This window comes from Symsagittifera roscoffensis, chromosome 3, assembly GCF_963678635.1.
Source record: "Symsagittifera roscoffensis chromosome 3, txSymRosc1.1, whole genome shotgun sequence".
Classification (NCBI taxonomy): Eukaryota; Metazoa; Xenacoelomorpha; order Acoela; family Convolutidae; genus Symsagittifera; species Symsagittifera roscoffensis.
Window position 1 is genome coordinate 26,977,043 of NC_087064.1, and position 21,194 is coordinate 26,998,236.

Below are 21,194 nucleotides of genomic sequence, written 5' to 3' on the forward strand. Positions count from 1 at the left end.
TTTGTGCTCGGGGTGGGTTTTTTTCTTCTTCAGACAAATTTCGACTTTTTAACTCTATAAAAATCGTTCGGTATTATTGTCCTGAGCTTAAATGGGAAAAGATATTTTACTTATGATCATTTTTCGTAAATTTATGGGGATTTAAAGCTTGGCATTTTGGCCAATTTGGGACAATTAACGCGCGATATATTTCGAACTTTTAACGCATAAGCGGAAATTTAATCCGTTCTAGAAATCGTTCCAAATTGGTTGAAATAAGTTTATTTGTCATAATCGATTGTTAATAGCAGCGAAATCTAATCTTTTTTTCTCTATATGGCGTGTGGGGGGATGATTTTCATAAAAAAAACTCAAATTTTCATTTCGTTTTTATTACATTCAATTTTTTCATGTTATTACAGATTCATAAACCTTAAAAGGCAGTCGGAACTATCAGATCTTTGCCCTGATACGAGCAGTCTTGTTACAGATAAAAACAGGAAAGAAACGTTTTGATACAAACCTCTGTTAACAAATGATCATGTCGAGAAGTAAGATCGAAAGTTTACCACACTAAACATAAAATTTTCGTGACTTCCTCCAAAAAATTCCACTTGACTGGACCAAAAATGAGATGCTGTTCATTTAATTTGGTGTTATTAGATTTTGTTGGAACAGTTATTAAAGTTTTCAGGCTACCCCGCTGCTGCATTTTTCATCAAGCTTTTTCATCAAACCAAAAATTTCCAAGCTTTTTTCTTAAAACTAGTTTTTTCTTCAAATTACGAGGCCATACTCTGCACTGTAGATGCGCAAAATTTAGTGCTTGTATGTCTCTGAACCCAGAAAATGTCCAGATTTGAGTTGAATTTTTCAACATCGAAATCATTTTCAGATAATAAGACGCTACGAGTTAAGGGAAAGGTTCGATCCATCTCCGATGGGCAGGTCGAACTTCTCTACTGAACAAAAACAACAGTTATATAGCAACTTATTAGTTATCGATTACCAGCCCTGTTTTGCTGCCTGATACTGAGAACCAGCTATGAGATGCCTATTTTGCATGTAATTAAGTTAGTTTGCAGGGTTGGGCCGATAACCTTCAGGTAGTAACAATTTTGACGAAACAATGTTACAAGAACAACATTAAACGGGCTATGGCAGAGACGGTTGAAAAAGCACGTAAGGCTCTATTTGGACGCTAGCCAGTCGTTTCAGGATCTAGCCCTTTTTCCGTCAGTATGTACTTCCGGGCAAATGTTACAAAAGGCGAACCAAATACTGAAAAAACGATGGAAGAGTCACAGAAGACAAACGGAAACATCGAAATTTGTAATTATACACTGATGGAGTCAAATTGAATCTAAACTCAGAAAACTCTAAATCAAACTGGCTAGGTTTTTTTAACAAGTGACTACTCAATACAAGAAGTCTAATAAACATTGAACGAAGATTAAAATTTGCAAATGCTCTTATAGCTCTGATTGCAACATCGTTTGTTGTTGAGAAACCTGGCTAAATAAAAATATCATTTCATCTGAACTTCTTTTAAATGACTACGACATCTACAAGAGTGACAGACATCAATTGAGGCTAAAATTTGAATTGTGGCATTCTCACTACAGTCAAAAACACACTGAACAAATTAAAAATGTCTTCCCCAATTCTTTTTCTGGAAAAGTGGTCTAACATCTGAAAACAATTCCAGTTATCAAACAGAAGGATCACGAAACCTGGATACAATGTTCACTCATCTGCAGAAGGTTAGTTAAAAACTGTTCAAAATCAAGTTCGTCATTTTGATAGCTCAGAGAAGATTATTTTGTGGCACAATATAATAAAAAAACTCCCTTAAAAATCCGAAAGTGATCGCAGTAAACCTTGGAACGGGGACAAATTGGCAACTGAAATCAATATAAAAAAGCGAGTTCTCGGGATTGTTTATTGTGTCACAGATGGAGCACCAGACGTTAGGCACCAGATAAGAAATGGAAAGAAACTGAAACCGCAGTGCTACAATTTGTTAAAATTCTTTTTTTTTCTAACCGAAAGCAGAAGGACAAAGACCTTGTGATGAAACATTGCAGAATTGAACTTGGCACTTTTTAAGAGATTAAAACTTTTCGAGACATTAAAACAATCGTCAAGAAAATAGTAACAATTTGCAAAAGAATATTAAGAAAAAGAATTGCAAACTCCAAAAGCAGTGAACGAAGAACCGCGAATCCAAAAACAAACAGCTAGCTGTTAAACTGATGTTTGTAAATCATCATGAAATTCCTAGAAAACAATTTCCTTTTCCGGATTAAAATGCAAACAAGTCTTATTTTTCCAGTAGTCCTAAAAAGCAACGAGAAAAGTTTGCGGATCCCGATAGAAACCAGCCAGCTTCAATTTAAGGTGAGTTTTGTAAAGTTTTGTGAAGTTTCTAGTGACTAAGTTCCTTGGTCCAGATCAAACTCTCACAGTCTCATCATCACTGAATAATTCAAAGCCTGTAAAAAGCCCAGTAATGCGAAGATAAAGCTTATACCTGCGTTGCATGCAATTGTAACATGCAATTGACACTCGAATGAACACCATTCTCACCTGCTGCATTCACGGGCATCAAAGAACTTGGAATGAAAGCGATGCTCCTGTGCAAAAAATACATGGAACAGTAGATAGGAATAACTTCATCCGCTGTCGAACTATGGCAATTTTGTCGAAGAGATTGAAAAACTGATGTTGGTGAAAAACTAAATAACATGAAAAAGGTTGACTCAGTTAGCAGATGAAAAGGTTGAAAAAGCTATGAAAACAACATTAAAAAGTAGAGAAGTTGTGCGTTGCTGTTCGTGCTGTAGAAAATTCCACAGATAAATCAAATGGTGTAAAAAAGTGTATATCTCGAAAATACACTTTTGCAAAAAAAGTTTCAGAATAAACGGGATCATATAGGATACAAACAAATCAAAAGGCGAAAACTTTGTCCCAATGAACAATGAAGTGAACAAAATACTTGATTCGACTGGAGCTAACACTCATGTAACCGAAATTCAGTGACTTGAAAAGTTTAGAACCGATCGAGAAAAACCAAGAACATTGATTGATACAGTAGCAAACGATTATGAGGCTAGAATTAACATTGCAAAAAGAGAAAAACTTAAGGAGAAGTAAGGAAGTCTACATCATGCCGGCCTTCATTAGAGAGGCTGCAATAAAAGTGCTATTCAAACAGAATGACGAAATGCAATTAGTGCAATGCAAACGAATTTTATTTCAAGAAGTTTGATTGTACGATATGCTAATTTTGACGATTAACGGTCTTATTTGATAAAAGAAAATTGCGTTTGAAAGAAAATATCCTGCAATTTTGCGAAATTTAAAAACCGCGAAAATCAGATAGACAATTAATGCTGGTAGAAATTGGACGGCAGAGACAGAGAAAACATAAGGAAGCTAGAATTATGAGAATTCAAAAAAGAAACTCTCCGAATTGTAACGATTGTTCAGTTACAATCGTTACTGAGCAGACTCCCGTTGATAGGAAGGCTGTGGGGAAGATATTGCAACCCTTCCTGATTTCTTCACGAATGTCAAATAAACCGGAGGAATTCCGAGAAGTGACTGAAGACCTTGGTTTTAACATATTTTAGCTTCCCGAAATGTATTGAGTTGAACTTTTTCAACATCGAAATCATTTTGAGATCATAAGACGCTACGAGTTAAGGGAAAGGTTCCATCCATCTCCGATAGGTAGATCGAACTTCTCTACTGAACAAAAACAACAGTTATATAGTAACTTAAAAGTTATCGATTACCAGCCCTGTTTTGCTTCCTGATACTGATAACCAGCTATGAGATGCCTATTTTGCATGTAATTAAGTTAGTTTGCAGGGTTGGGCCGATAGCCTTCAGGTATTAACAATTTTGACGACACAATGTTACAAGAACAACATAAAACGGGTTATGGGAGAGACGGTTGAAAAAGCACGTAAAGCTCTATTTGGACGCTAGCCAGTCGTTTCAGGATCTAGCCTTTTTTCCGTCAGTATGTACTTCCGGGCAAATGTTACAAAAGGCGAACCAAATACTGAAAAAACGATGGAAGACTCACAGAATACAAACGGAAAGTTAGAATTTTGTAATTATATACTGATGGATTCAAATTGAAGTTAGACTCAGAAAACTCTAAATCAAACTGACTAGGTTTTTTTTTAACAAGTGACTACTCAATACAAGAAGTCTAATAAAGATTGAACGAAGATCAAAATTTGTAAATGCTCTTATAGCTCTGATTGCAACATCATTTGTTTTTGAGAAACCTGGCTAAATAAAAATATCAATTCATCTGAACTTTTTTTAAATGACTACGACATCTACAAAAGTGACAGACATCAATGGAGGCGAAAATTTGAATTGTGGCAATCTGATTACAGTCAAAAACACCCTGAACAAATTAAAAATGTCTTCCCCAATTCTTTTTCTGGAAAAGTGGTCTAACATCTGAAAACAATTCCAGTTATCAAACAGAAGGATCACGAAACCTGGATACAATGTTCACTCATCTGCAAAAGGTTAGTTAAAAACTGTTCAAAATCAAGTTCGTCATTTTGATAGCTCAGAGAAGATTATTTTGTGGCAGGATCTTTTCTTTCAAACGCTAAAAAAGAATTGGGGAAAATATCTTCCCCAATTCTTTTTTAGCCTGCAAAATAAAGCTCAGTACAACCGAAAATGTTTTTTGTGCGGTCTATAGCCCGTCTTTAACTAATCGATATCGATGTTTTTTGAAGATTTTCAAAAAGTCCTGACAAACATTCCGAGGAAGAACCTTGCTCTGATATGCGGTGACATAATTGTTTCTGAAGCAAGCTCATTGATACTAAAAAAACATAAAAGAAATATCGGAAGAACAGCTCTCAGTTGACAGAGACAAGTGATTGATTTTCTATCTGGCTGAATTAACATCTTAGATTTAGCCTTCTATCATAATTATTTTCTATCAGCCGGAAAGAATTTTTCGATTTCGAAAACTTTCAATGGTTCCGGCCTGTGGAGCTATCCATCCTTCCATGGAATTTACAGTAAATCAAGCCAAACCAACAATGGAAAAATTCAAAAGATATGTAGCAGTGATTTTGAAGCCGTAAACTATTATCTTGAAGAAAACTCTTTTAACTTCGTACACCAACATAAAAAAACTAGTGATGAAATGTACAAGTACCTGGGTTTTACAAAATAAAGACAATTCTTGCCACCTCGGATAACCAGTCTTACCTCAAACTTGATTAATAAACTTGTCTGTTGGAAACCAAGCCAACATCTTATAGGAAATAATTTGTTGCAAAACTGGAGAAACAAGTGACGGAATTCTCCGAAGAAGACAAGGATATTATCAAGAGAAGTGGGAACAAGTGATACTGATGTCATTTTCAACCACTTTAAAAAATCTGAACAAGGTAGATTGCCTAACAAAATTACTGACAAAGGAAGATAAACGAAATACGCTGCTAAATGAACAAGTTGATATGTTGAATGAGTTTTTCCCTTTGATTTTCTTCCTGCAATGTTAATCAGGTTAGATGTCTTTGAAAAAAGGAAACCGACTAAAGCAAATTTCGTTATCTCGAAAAAAACCATCTAAACATTTTGAGCTCACTAAACGTCAATAAAGCAGGAGGCCCAATTACCACCAAGTTTTTATCAAGAGTCGTTCAGTACTATATGCGAACTTACACATTCAATGCTAAAGAACAATTGGCGACTACAAAAAAAATCTTGATAGCTGGAAAATGGCAGCAATATCTCCAATTCATTAAAAATTAGACAGAAGGATGGTAAGAAATCTGAAGCTCTTACTTAGAGCATTAACATTGAGGAAGGGACCAGGAATGCGAAAAAAACCTTTGTTCGCATTCCTGGTCCCTTCCTCAATGTTAATGATCTAAGTAAGAGCTTAAGATACAACAAATCCTAGACCTTTTGCTACTTTAGACTCTTCTAGTTTTTCCTCCATTAATCTGAATTCGTATTTCGTCCTCTTATTTTTTGGTAAGCGCATTTATCAATTGCTCTGTTCAATTTTTTCCTCCACTTTGTATCTCCACTTTGTATCTCCTTAAAAGCAATGTGTCGGTAAAAGACAGGACAGTCTGGTATGGTTAACATGTGTAACACCAATTCGAAAGGAAATATTAGCGCTGAAAAGATTCCAAATTAAGTTTGTTAAAAGGGTAACAGATATAGAGACTTTTAATACAAAAAGCAGCTCCGGCTCTTAAACATTTGCCCCCTTCCAATGTTTCTTCAAGTAAATGACATCGGTTTATTAGCAAACACACTAAAAAAGCAGCAGCTATTTTCCGTTGCCAGATTAGCAACATCGTGAAAACAGGACGAACGAAGTTTCCAAATTGTCAAAAATGCGAACCAAAATATCACGAAACGAATTGGTGTTCAAAAACTACCAAATAAAAAAATTGGTTGAAAAATTTGATAAATGTTTGAGAAATGACAGGGTTGAAAAATTAAATAAACCAAAACGATATGAAAATTTTTTCAAAAAAATGTGCAGATTGGAATTTTTGTTCATCGCAGTTATTTTGTGATTGTGAAAACTGCCGTAATAACTGGACATTATTTTAATTGGGACTAGTAAACCCTTCAACTTTATTGCAAGTTCAAAATAACAACAAAATAACAGTTTTGTAAACCGCCTGACATTTTAAAAAAATGTTATCCAGAATTTTGTTGTGATGATATTGGAAGCGTTATCACAGATCATTTATAGTTGAAATATCCATTGATTATTTTGTTTTTTTTTCTAGTTCTTTTATACAGCAAACTGATAGTCGGCGAGAAAAATGCCCAATTATCGGTAGGTGTACGTATGAACAAAACTGCTCGTATCGAAGCAAAGCTTTGAATGTTGCGGCTGTCCATAACCTCGTCTTGACAAATTGTTGGGTAATGAAATATGGTCAAACTTTGAATTTTACGCTGAAAATTATGATTCATGTCTTAATATTAAGAAAATTAAATACAATCAGCCTGCCTCATATGAAATTGGAATCATTTTGTGGTGCAGGATGATTGGGACGGGATAATTAATAATTAATTAATCATAAAAAGTGCTCCATAAACTCGACAGCATAAAAGTATCACAGCGCCCTCAAAGTCAGGTTAGTCTGCTGTTGAGCGTTTCACAGCAATCTTTCAGTCAGTACAAACTAGTGGTGAGCGGTCCTTTTCTGGGACCATGAAGATCCATGGGTCGATTCCCAGGAGGAAAAGTTTTTGAGAATTGGTCCGAATAAAAAACCACCCGAAAGTCGGAAGATTAAGTAATGATAGATTAAAAAGTTGTAAAATAAAAATCAGCTAAAATGCGTTTTTCCAAAAACAAAATGGTTTTCGAAGTTGGGCTTGAAACATCTGCCATGACTGCATCTCATATAGCGGTTGAATTGATGCGCTTGAGTTGCACAAAAGCGACATTGAGTCTTAAGATTTGAGGTTTTTGAACAAATTTCAAGCATTTTCATTCTCAGACTTTCATTTTCTATTCATAAAGTCAGCAAATAAACCTACAGCTAATCAAAAAATCCATGAAACAATGAACAAAGGCTTCAAACAAAATAAGCAGTATTATCGATAGAGACAATCAAATAATAAATTAGTCAGAATAAAATTAAAGCAAAGGCTGGTGCAGTGTTAGATCAAAATTAATCAGTTGATTGTTTGGCCTAAGTTGTTTGTTCAGGAAATAGTCTGGTATTTGTTTTTAATAGAGACACATGTTAAATGCAAAAAAAACAAGGATAAACGGTTGATGTGCTAGTAACGCAGGCAGCTCCGATCACAAAAATAATTTTTTTTTTCAAATCGTATCGAAGTTTGTTGTAAAATTTGATGAAAGGATTTCAACAAAAGCCTATAACTTTGAGATATTTAATAGCAATAGTAAAACAAGCATATTTGACGATATTTTTCTCGAAAAAAGTAGACAAAATCAATAAAATAGAAAAATCCAAAGAGCGATTGAAAGTTTTTTAAATGTTTTTTTTTTATTCCCATGAAGCGCCAAAAGAAAGTTTAAAAGTAATTTTACTGGAATAAGAGCAATTTATATTTGCTCAAATAAAAGCCTGTGATCACCCTATTCTAGTAACTTTTATGATTTAGTGCTCGCTCGCTTTTTTGCTCGAAGTTAGAATAAAACAATAAACTGAAACCGCTTGTTCTCAATAAAATCAGATTTTCCTCAGCAATCAGAACCATTTTAAACAAAATTTTGCAATCGTAACCACGCGTTTATATGCTCAATCGAACGCATTTTTATGTCACCTAATTTTGCGTGCTGAACAAAACTTTAAGAAACACAGAAGCATCGGAAAAAGATATCGGTCGGATCAGAAAAATAAGTTATGTTTGTTAGTTAAAATTATTCAATAGATCTTTCAACCTAACAATAATATAATAACTCATCAAAAGATGAATAAACAAAAGTATCAGTTAATCAGATTTGAGAATTTCATAGTCTACAAAAATTGCTGTTTTTTCAAAAAGAAGTATTTTATTCAGGGCATTGAAATCAAAACTGACCGAAAACATAAACAAAAACAGCGGATAATGCAGTCAAGCTGATACGTGTTCAAGCTTGCAAGCAAGATTTATGAAAACACCTGTTGGTTTTTGCCGCAAAAGAGCCGATGCGCGCCAAGCGCATAAACCGCCAAGCCACTGAAAGATTGCAACCATTCAAATTCTGCTAGTTTCGTTTTAGATTTTAGATTTTTTGCATATTGAGTTCAGTGAAAAAGGAACTTGCTAAGCTTTTGACATTTCTGGTTGGTTAAAAGTGTTCTGAAATCTAAGCCTTTCGACAAAAAAAAAACGGCCATTCTGCTTAAAGTAAAGAACAATAGTTCTATTCCTGTCGTTCCACTTTCAATTGAACCATAAATAGTTTTCAATTTTGTCCAAAGTTTTGAAAGTCAAATTGTTTTTAAAGAATACCGTTTATGATTTGAAATGAGTAATTACCCTACGTTTCAAATTTGATTAGACAGGGCTCGCTAGACTCTACTGCACGCGGAGTTGAAGGTAAGCCCAGATCAATGCCGTGGTTATCTAGGTTTTCATAGACCCAACCAATCCAGTTTGAAACTAGAAGAGCAGAGTCCTCGAGCGGGTTCAATTCATATACCTAGTGTGATCATAAGCTCAAACAAATAACATGATCGGAAGGGAGTTATTAAATATGATTTTAGTACATGACTATAGAAATGGGTACAGCACATATGATTAAGAATGTTGTACATAATTCAGTGTATTGGGAAAAACTGAGCTCGAAATTTTATAACCATGAAGCACATATCCAGGTTGTTGCGTGCTGAAAATGCGTTTTTCCAAAAACAAAATGGTTTTCGAAGTTGGGCTTGAAACATCTGCCATGACTGCATCTCATATAGCGGTTGAATTGATGCGCTTGAGTTGCACAAAAGCGACATTGAGTCTTAAGATTTGAGGTTTTTGAACAAATTTCAAGCATTTTCATTCTCAGACTTTCATTTTCTATTCATAAAGTCAGCAAATAAACCTACAGCTAATCAAAAAATCCATGAAACAATGAACAAAGGCTTCAAACAAAATAAGCAGTATTATCGATAGAGACAATCAAATAATAAATTAGTCAGAATAAAATTAAAGCAAAGGCTGGTGCAGTGTTAGATCAAAATTAATCAGTTGATTGTTTGGCCTAAGTTGTTTGTTCAGGAAATAGTCTGGTATTTGTTTTTAATAGAGACACACGTTAAATGCAAAAAAAACAAGGATAAACGGTTGATGTGCTAGTAACGCAGGCAGCTCCGATCACAAAAATAATTTTTTTTTTCAAATCGTATCGAAGTTTGTTGTAAAATTTGATGAAAGGATTTCAACAAAAGCCTATAACTTTGAGATATTTAATAGCAATAGTAAAACAAGCATATTTGACGATATTTTTCTCGAAAAAAGTAGACAAAATCATTAAAATAGAAAAATCCAAAGAGCGATTGAAAGTTTTTTAAATGTTTTTTTTTTATTCCCATGAAGCGCCAAAAGAAAGTTTAAAAGTAATTTTACTGGAATAAGAGCAATTTTTATTTGCTCAAATAAAAGCCTGTGATCACCCTATTCTAGTAACTTTTATGATTTAGTGCTCGCTCGCTTTTTTGCTCGAAGTTAGAATAAAACAATAAACTGAAACCGCTTGTTCTCAATAAAATCAGATTTTCCTCAGCAATCAGAACCATTTTAAACAAAATTTTGCAATCGTAACCACGCGTTTATATGCTCAATCGAACGCATTTTTATGTCACCTAATTTTGCGTGCTGAACAAAACTTTAAGAAACACAGAAGCATCGGAAAAAGATATCGGTCGGATCAGAAAAATAAGTTATGTTTGTTAGTTAAAATTATTCAATAGATCTTTCAACCTAACAATAATATAATAACTCATCAAAAGATGAATAAACAAAAGTATCAGTTAATCAGATTTGAGAATTTAATAGTCTACAAAAATTGCTGTTTTTTCAAAAAGAAGTATTTTATTCAGGGCATTGAAATCAAAACTGACCGAAAACATAAACAAAAACAGCGGATAATGCAGTCAAGCTGATACGTGTTCAAGCTTGCAAGCAAGATTTATGAAAACACCTGTTGGTTTTTGCCGCAAAAGAGCCGATGCGCGCCAAGCGCATAAACCGCCAAGCCACTGAAAGATTGCAACCATTCAAATTCTGCTAGTTTCGTTTTAGATTTTAGATTTTTTGCATATTGAGTTCAGTGAAAAAGGAACTTGCTAAGCTTTTGACATTTCTGGTTGGTTAAAAGTGTTCTGAAATCTAAGCCTTTCGACAAAAAAAACGGCCATTCTGCTTAAAGTAAAGAACAATAGTTCTATTCCTGTCGTTCCACTTTCAATTGAACCATAAATAGTTTTCAATTTTGTCCAAAGTTTTGAAAGTCAAATTGTTTTTAAAGAGTACCGTTTATGATTTGAAATGAGTAATTACCCTACGTTTCAAATTTGATTAGACAGGGCTCGCTAGACTCTACTGCACGCGGAGTTGAAGGTAAGCCCAGATCAATGCCGTGGTTATCTAGGTTTTCATAGACCCAACCAATCCAGTTTGAAACTAGAAGAGCAGAGTCCTCGAGCGGGTTCAATTCATATACCTAGTGTGATCATAAGCTCAAACAAATAACATGATCGGAAGGGAGTTATTAAATATGATTTTAGTACATGACTATAGAAATGGGTACAGCACATATGATTAAGAATGTTGTACATAATTCAGTGTATTGGGAAAAACTGAGCTCGAAATTTTAGAACCATGAAGCACATATCCAGGTTGTTTTATTTACTTCATCTGTCAATTAACTATCAATATGATGGATTGATTGAAACATGATACTGGAATTGGAAACAGACATTGGAACCAGTTCAAAACACGTATTTATTATATCCAATCATTAATTATCACTGTAAAATGCTTAAAACTAACCAATCATGATCCATGACTAAAACTTACAATAAATTGTAAGGCTGAAACTGTTTATAGTTTCAGCCAGAGAATAACAAATTTAAATTAGCAAACAGTTGCTTTTTCTTGATTCTAACCTCGCAACAAAACCAGTATACACTAGATCTATTGAGACTAGGAAATATAAGAGTAAAATTAGGAATGGTATTAGACTAAGAAGTTGCACGAGCCTATCCGGCCGAAAAAAAGATGGTGTACCTTACTCAAAATTACTCTACGAGAAAGCCACCCGGACTTAAACTCATCTTCTGCGACCTAACGAGTTTCCAATAGACCTATACTAATTTAGATTTAGCAAAAACAAGATAGAATGGATCGAAAACACTCAACAAAACGATAAACCAAATCAACAATAACATAAGCTTATTTCAACGTCCCAAAAGCTTTATCGATTCGAACGAATAGTTAGGCTGACAACAGATCACAACCAGGACGATAGACCGAATCTCTACATCATGTAGACTTACACAAAAGTAGACTAGAACGATTATAAAAATTGCTGTTTTTTTCAAGTATTGAAATCTAAAATGACCGAATGCAAAACCAGCAGATAGTGCAACAGAGCTGATACGTGTTCAAAATTGCTTGCAAAAACCGAGATTCGAAGATAAGATTTCAAAGGGAGATTGCAAAAGTTCAATATCTTCTAGTTTTGGTTTAGTTTTTCTTCTGACTGCGTTCAGCAAATAGAGTTGTGCTAAGCTGTTCAACAGTTTTGATCGGTTGAAAAATATTTACCCATTTCAATCTCTCGGACAAACATTGATTTTTTATCGGGCCACTTTTTGCAAAACTTTTTTATTCAATTGGAATACAGTAGGATTCTAAGCTCAAATTTAAAATATGGTGGTTAAAGATTGCCATTTTAATCCATCTTAGAAATCGTTCTAAATTGAATTGAGTCGCGGTAACTAGCGTTTGATTTTAATTTTTTGCTATTGGCGAAGCTTATCTTTTTAAAACTTACATAGCGTGTGGGCTATGATTTGTGTTTTCAAAAACAGGTATTAGAAAAAACTGAATTTTTTTTATACTTCGTTCAGCTTTTTCTTTAAACACAAATCCATAGATTTTAAAATAGAGTGGGAATCTTGTTGTTGTTTCATTCAATTTTTGGCAATCGAAATAAAAGTTTTTATTTTTTTCATACCCCATTGATGATATCGACTCCCTGAAACCAAATGTAAAAAGATATTCTTACCTCCGATCAATTCAAGTTCTGAAAATTTGAAAATGCTCATTTTGCAATCCTTTGGACTAATTTATGTGCACCAAACTACTGCTGAAATTGCAATAAACGGGCATTAGTGAAATGAACGTAACCTGTAATAAACTCGTTCGGTGTTTTAAGCACAGCAAAACTTCAAGTCAAGCTTTGAAGCAATGCTTGTTCAAACTTGCTATCGGATCAATTACTAGAAACTTTTTGCTTTGTATAAGCAACAGGATTATGCGTATCAGGGGAAGTCATGATTGTTTTGTCCGCCTGGTAAGGACTATGAAGTAGCATTCGCTGTAAAAGAAATAATAAGTTTCATAAAAACTTCGAAAAACAAAAAAAGTTTTTTTTTGTTACTCTTCCTTTGACACGATTTGGTACTTACAAAGTGATATATTCAGCAATAAAAATAAATCAACTTGCATGCTTCAATTCAATTTGGAACGGTTCTTAACACGTAATGCCTAGAAAATTTAACACGTTACAATGCCTAGACAGTCCACCTAACCGTTAACTTCAAAACATGCTTCGAGCGTTAATTGTCACAAATTGGTCAAACTGGCATTTTTTAAACCCTCATAATTTTAGGAAAAATGATCTCAGGTAGTTATTTCGTTAAATGAGCTCAGGGCAATCATACTTTTTGAATCACAATAAAAATGGAAAATTGTCCGTAATGGCAAGTTAAAAAACCGATCTTTTTGTCGAGAAAATGAAACAACCCGAACATAATTATCTATTGTGACTAGGAAATATAAGAGTAAAATTAAGCATGGTTTTAGACTAAGAAGTTGCACGAAACTATCCAGCCGAAAATAAGACCGTGTACCTTACTCAAAATTACTCTACGAGAAAGCCACCCGGACTTAAACTCATCTTCTGCGACCTAACGAGTTTCCAATAGACCTATACTAATTTAGATTTAGCAAAAACAAGATAGAATGGATCGACAACACTCAACAAAACGATAAACCAAATCAAAAATAACATAAGCTTATTTCAACGTCCCAAAAGTTTTATTGTTTCAATCGAATAATTAGGCTGACACCAGGTCACAACCAGGTCGATAGACCGAATCTCTACAACATGAAACCAAAAATAAGACTAAAACGATTATAAAAAATGCTGTTTTTTTTCAACTATTGAAATCAAAAATGACCGAATGCAAAACCAGCAGATAGTGCAACAGAGCTGATACGTGTTCAAACTTGCTTGCAAAAACCGAGATTCGAAGATAAGATTTCAAAGGGAGATTGCAAAAGTTCAATATCTTCTAGTTTTGGTATAGTTTTTCTTCTGACTGCGTTCAGCAAATAAAGTTGTGCTAAGCTGTTCAACAGTTTTGATCGGTTGAAAAATATTTACCCAATTCAATCTCTCGGACAAACATTGATTATTTATCGGGCCATTTTTAGCAAAACTTTTTTATTCAATTGGAATACAGTAGGATTCTAAGCTCAAATTTAAAATATAAATTTTCACCTGTTCCTTTTTCTTAAAAGTATGGTGGCTAAAGATTGCCATTTTAATCCATCTTAGAAATCGTTCTAAATTGAATTGAGTCGCGGTAACTAGCGTTTGATTTTAATTTTTTGCTATTGGCGAAGCTTATCTTTTTAAAACTTACATAGCGTGTGGGCTATGATTTGTGTTTTCAAAAACAGGTATTAGAAAAAACTGAATTTTTTTTATACTTCGTTCAGCTTTTTCTTTAAACACAAATCCATAGATTTTAAAATAGAGTGGGAATCTTGTTGTTGTTTCATTCAATTTTTGGCAATCGAAATAAAAGTTTTAATTTTTTTCATACCCCATTGATGATATCGACTCCCTGAAACCAAATGTAAAAAGATATTCTTACCTCCGATCAATTCAAGTTCTGAAAATTTGAAAATGCTCATTTTGCAATCCTTTGGACTGATTTATGTGCACCAAACTACTGCTGAAATTGCAATAAACGGGCATTAGTGAAATGAACGTAACCTGTACTAAACTCGTTCGGTGTTTTAAGCACAGCAAAACTTCAAGTCAAGCTTTGAAGCAATGCTTGTTCAAACTTGCTATCGGATCAATTACTAGAAACTTTTTGCTTTGTATAAGCAACAGGATTATGCGTATCAGGGGAAGTCATGATTGTTTTGTCCGCCTGGTAAGGACTATGAAGTAGCATTCGCTGTAAAAGAAATAATAAGTTTCATAAAAACTTCGAAAAACAAAAAAAGTTTTTTTTGTTACTCTTCCTTTGACACGATTTGGTACTTACAAAGTGATATATTCAGCAATAAAAATAAATCAACTTGCATGCTTCAATTCAATTTGGAACGGTTCTTAACACGTAATGCCTAGAAAATTTAACACGTTACAATGCCTAGACAGTCCACCTAACCGTTAACTTCAAAACATGCTTCGAGCGTTAATTGTCACAAATTGGTCAAACTGGCTTTTTTAAACCCTCATAATTTTAGGAAAAATGATCTTAGGTATTTATTTCGTTAAATGAGCTTAGGGCAATCATACTTTTTGAATCACAATAAAAATTAATAATTGTTCATAATGGCAAGTTAAAAAACCGATCTTTGTGTCGAGAAAATGAAACAACCCAAACATAATTATCATGTCCTTCTCTTTGAAAGACGGAACAACAAAATCGACAAGATCTGAAACATTAATCAAAATTATTAGTCAATAACGTCGCTCAAGTTTCCTACGGCCTCACTAAAAGTGCCTCGAAGAAACTATATTTAAATCAGTTTTTTTGTCTTCGCCTACTTTTGGTTACCGCAAAAACAGTCCATATTTAGTTACAAAAAATCCTTGCAGCCGTGGTTTTGTTTCAAAAAATAGTTTAAAATTTCTCAGCTTAGAGAAACATTTATCTTAATTTACCGTTTTCAGATTGTAAGAAATGAGACATACAAATAAACCCTCATTTCTAAAACCTCTATTACACTCATTTTTTTCATAACCTTTACTTTTGATTTTTCCAGCTTAATTCATTTCCTCATTACTTAAAAATTTTGTAATTCAGTAAAATTTCAAAATTTCAGTAAAACACCTTTTTTTTAAAGTTGCTCAGACTTTTGAAATTATTATGATTTTTTTTTCAAAATATTGCGTTCAAAAAGTTTTGCGCTACTTGCGCAGCAATCGATCCTCATGGCTTCAGTATAAAAATAAATTGTCTGTTCTAATAATTATGACTGAGAGCTACATCATTAGCTTCCTCTAAAATTAAATAAAAATGGGATTTTTCATGTCTGAGAGTTTTTTCTCTAGATAGTCTTAAATTTTATGCCAACCTTTTTCCAAAAAAAAAATTTAATGTTCGAAGCGGAAAAATTAAAACATAAATTTTTGACTAAATCATTTTTCTAAGTTAGTGAATTGATTGCGGGATCATTCCCAAAGTGCAGATAATGTATAACGAAAGCGGCTAATCGATCCGATTGAGAAACTGTTCAACCATTAAATATGGCAAATTAATGGATTCATTTTTTTCAAAAAGTCGCGAGTGATATTGAATCTAAAAAAAATTTCATAACGAAAAAATAATAAAAACACATATTGAGCAATCAAAAATGAATAGCTAACTAAAATGTTTTTTTTTGAAATTTTACTTCATTCCGCTCATCATTGTTGGGAATTCTGTTACTGCTGTAATTGAAAATATGTTCTGATTAAAACAACACTGATACGGTCCTGGATCATTTCTGTGTCTGATGCCTTCCTGATGATCAGCTAATGCAGTCACGTGACAAAAAAAATGTTTGACTTTTTTTGCAACTATTTGAGACTGCAAGACTAAAAAACTGAACATTCGTTGAGGGAACTATGCTAACGGATTCAATTAGATCTAAAATAGAGCAAGGATTGCCGATTGCTGTGCAAGTAGCACAGAATGTTCCGACCACTATAAAAAAAGACATTTTCCAAATTGCGTCGTTTTTTGTTCGTGGTGTTATGAGAAAAAGGGACCAAATATCTTGGTCGTGGTGTTATGAGAAAATTGGACAAAATATCTACATTTTTGTAGTATAATATCTTTGTATCTAAATTTTTGTAGTCTATATTTTAAAAGTATAATAGATTTTGTTTAAAACAAAATTTTTCTTAGAAAAAAAAATCGAAAAAATTATCAAAATTTTGCCGAAATTATTTTTGATTTTTTTTCTAAATTTGTTGCCAAAAAGAAGCTCTCTTAAGACTTCAAAAACGAATTTTCTTGGACTAAAATTAATTTTATGCGGCTAATTTTAATTTTTAAAACTTCTATAAAAAATTATTTTAAGTCTATTTTGTTCTCTTTTTTACAGGAAACTAAAATAAATCTCAAAAACATCAAACCGGTTTTTCTCGACATTGAGAAAACATATAATTTTTTCTGGCAATTAAACACGACTGAAAGGCCTTGTTTGATATGTTATTAAACTCACTCGAGTTTTGTTTGTGGTACCTGATTATGTCAAAAGAAAATTAAATTACATCCAAATACATTGTTTCTCCCCATTTTCAATGCTCGGAATAAAAAGCTGTTTTGTTGGCGATTAGTTTTTTTTCAAGCGACTGGTTTTATGGTTTATCGAAGCCAGGGTTGCAAAACTTGGCAATTAAAAAATTCGCAGTTTTTGGAAACCCTATGATGACGAAATTCAAACTCAAAGCAATTTTTGATAAATTAAAAACTGCTGGCTATCCCTCATGTTTTTTCTGTCAACATGAAAAAATGATATACATTTTTTCAATAATTAAAAGATCTATTCATTATAATCTTTTAATCTCGGTTAATTTTTTGCTGCTGAGTAACTTTGCTGCTCGAAGGCTGAGAAAAAATGAATGAGAGGTCATCATGGACATTTTAAGGCTTTTCTTTTTTGCATACTTTTGAGACCAAACGAGTTACACTTGACCTCTCCTATTTTTAATGACCAAAGAAGAACGACCCTTTTGGGGAAAATAAACTGATGTTCTCATCTTTATGAACTTTCAGCGCGCAACCTATGTTTGTCGAAATTGCTTTTCGGAGAATGATTTTCGAAATGACTTAAACCTTATATTAATTTTCAAGTTAAAAATTTCAGGTCCAAAAAAATTGATGCGGCAATCTTTTTTCACCAAATAATAGTTGATGCCAGTTGAGTTAAGCGGTAAGTTTTCTGAGCCTGTGTTTAATTTCAGTGCTTTTATTCCGTTTACTGTTACTTCACCTGTACCAAAAACTTTACCAAAAAAACTTATACTGTTCGATTATTCTGAATTTTGGCATTAATCGTAATTAACTAATTTTCCTGTCAGTGGTGGGCGGATGGAAAGCCGGTAAACGAGCCGAAAGCAGCTGTACCCTTTCAACCTTAGATGTGATAAAACTATGTTGAAAAAAAAACATTTATTTCTGATTGAAGGAAATTACTACATCCATGAATTTTTAATGAACCTAACACATCAATTTCAAACACAGAAAAACCACAAAAATTATATACAATAAATATCGTCATGCAATGTTATTAGAGGAAAAGCTTAAATCACGTAAAAAATGGCAGTTTGAGAGCATCTTTTTCAGATTTCATTTTTAATGGTTCTTATACTACTCTCTGAATTATTCACCTTTACAGGGGCTAAATAAATCTGATTTTACAACTCAATAGGCGGTAGATAAGGTAAAAAGATTTTTCTATTTCTAACAAAAACACTAAACGATAAACGGATTCCACGGATGTACGAAGCGCCAATCGCTTGGCCTAGTAATGGAACTTTGTGCCTTCGAAGCCTTTCATTTGATGTAGTAGCACGTGAATCTTTTTGGCAAACAAGAAATGAGTTCTCGAAAATTTAGATTTTGACTACGAGTAGAATTGAATAGTTTTTGCAGTTGTCAAGTATCAGACGGCATTGCTGAGCTCTGGACTTTTCCAGAAACTGAAAAAATGGTAGATTTGCTCCTCTCTGACCCTTTCTTTTGAGTCGGTCGTGATCTGTTGTTTTCTCTTTGATTCTGGACTGCTTGTCTTGTCGTCGGCCTAAGCTTACAGTGACTGCATCTTTGAAGTCCAGATCTGAGGAATGCATGGTATGAAGCACACATATTGCTAGCCGATTGATCACCGCGTCGAATTGCGAAGACTCCATATATGATAGGGTTGCAGATAGAATTGAAAAACACCATGTTTTTCACTGTTATCCAAACATAAGAGGGAAACTGGGTATGGAACCAGCAGTCCATGAAAGCGGCCAGGAAGTATGCCCCCCAGCAGAGGAAGTAGCTTGCTATGACACATATCGTCATCAAGGTTGTTTTTCTACATTCAAACAAGTCAAATCAAATTATCAGTGCCACATTTTTAGCATTATCAGTTTTTTTTTGCTTAATTAGCAAATGAAATCCATTTTTGATAAGAAAAGGTCTTCATCAAGAAAAACTTCCTGTTTCAGATTTTGTGAGTAACAGGAAAATTGTTTTATATTAAGTCGGAGGTAAGTGCAGACTTAAAAAAATCGATAACATTATTGACCTGATTTTCTTTGGTCGTCCAACTTGCATGCAATAAAGGCATCATAAAATAAAGGCAAGGTCTTATTTTGTCAACAATTTTGGAATCACAGCTAATTTTTTGATAAAAATATGGCAAAAAGCCATTTTTGGGTAAGGCTAGGGATGAGGGAAATAAAAACGCGCTTTTCCGCCGCGTGCTCTCCCAGATAATTAGTAGATATAGTCGAATTCGCCTTAGAAAAACTTTGGAATGGGTCAAGGCCAGACCAAAACAGGAGTGGTTAAGTAGTTCCAAAGTGGAGCACTGTGACAAGAAAAGGGGCATTGTTTAGTAGATCCGTTCAATACTTGCAAACATACCTAACTTCCGAAATTACTGGAATTTTGTTTTTATCATTGTAACGCTGCGCTCTCCGAAGAGTTGAGATTCTCTAAGTGGGAAGCAGTGCATCAACATAACACGTTTTTTGGGAGTAGTAACATTTAGAAAAATAAGGCACAGCTTTTATAGCTGGAGGTATTGCAATATTCTTCAATTCAAAAACACCTGGTGCTTTTTTGTAGAATATTTTGATAAATTATATTGTTGAAGGTTAAATGAATTTAAGTTTGAAGCAGTTGCTATTTTGATCAACAAAAATCAGGAGCTTGTTACTAGAAATCATGTTTTTGCTGGTATTTGTTCTAATATATCATATGTGTCAAAATGTTCTCTATTTATAAATATGATAAAAAATGAACTGATCAAATTGATGTTGTGTCTCTATTTAATCAACTGCTGCATTCTGAACAAGGCCGTGCAGAATGCTACAGTTGATTAAACTCGAGGCGAGACATGATAACAACTTCACTCGTGATAACAACTAGTCTAGAGGCCAAATATAACTTTAGAACTAAGAGGCCAAATATAAATTTAGGCGATTTCACCATAACTTTGAGAAGTGATTTGGTTCAAGTTATAGTCGACCCTCGGCCAGTATCCGCAAAAAGTTACAAGTTGGCAATGCGTGTTTTTAGTTATATTCAACAAGTTTTCGGACAGTCGTCCTTTGAAACCCGACTTTAGAGTAGAAACTTCTAGAGGTAATGCAAGTTGTATTGATACAAATTCTTTGACCATGGATACAAACTGGATACAAAAAATACGCAAAAAAATAATTCGCTTCTACAATGTATAAATTAAAAAAAAAACTTCATATCACTTCCCTTAGCATAAAATTTCATAAATTAATTATCAAATCATTGATTTTGATTTCACTTGCAAGAGCAAGTGTCTTTTAATCGGGAACTAGACTTTTCAGTAATTCGAATCTGTAGCTCTAGTTCGAATCGCGGCTGAATTGCCGGATTGTCGTTTATCTGATTGTTTTTCCATCGGTTGAATTTCTAAATCATGATTTTTAAAAAATAATTTTAATACCTTTTTGTGATAGTAGAAAAAATGTTCTATAATTTAAATTTAGACCCCTCTGTTTTTGAAAAAACACTTAAAAAATTTTGTTTTTCGCTGAATGGCTTCAGTTTATTACAATAGTTTAGGTGACTGATTCTCTGTCGTTTGAAAAGAAAAATTGGATCTTGTTAACGATTTCCCCCGATTTCGTTACAAGGTACGATAAGGGGGGGGGGGGGGGGGGCTGCTGATACGTTTCAAAAGGGTGCGGTGTAAAAACTTCCTCGAGCTTTGGAATTTAATCGAGACAAAATTTTATAATTTTTGTACAATTAAAATTTTCAACATTTTTGTCAACATAAATTTATCCTAATTCCGTGCCACGAGAATTTAATCAAATTGCAATGGCGATAACTTGCAGCTAATTTTTATCCTTCTAGACCTTGTTTCGTTTGCATTTTTATCTTGATCTCAAATTAAAACAAGACTGCTTGTATCAAGGCGAATGTTCCAACTGCAAGGCGAATGTTCCATAACATGAG

General features: G+C 33.7%; 2 protein-coding genes across 2 annotated transcripts in view; one reads left to right on the forward strand and one right to left on the reverse strand.

The window, feature by feature from the left end:
• The window catches only part of LOC134841276 (prolyl 4-hydroxylase subunit alpha-1-like), a 538,710-nt gene that overhangs the window by 269,536 nt on the left and 247,980 nt on the right, over window positions 1-21,194 (forward strand). The gene's annotated exons all lie outside the window — the stretch shown is intronic.
• The window catches only part of LOC134842293 (gonadotropin-releasing hormone receptor-like), an 89,337-nt gene continuing 86,414 nt past the window's right edge, over window positions 18,272-21,194 (reverse strand). The window contains exon 5 of the mRNA XM_063858564.1: window positions 18,272-19,065. Coding sequence (XP_063714634.1) covers window positions 18,642-19,065 — 424 coding nt within the window. The 3' untranslated portion in view covers window positions 18,272-18,641. The remainder of the gene's footprint in view (window positions 19,066-21,194) is intronic.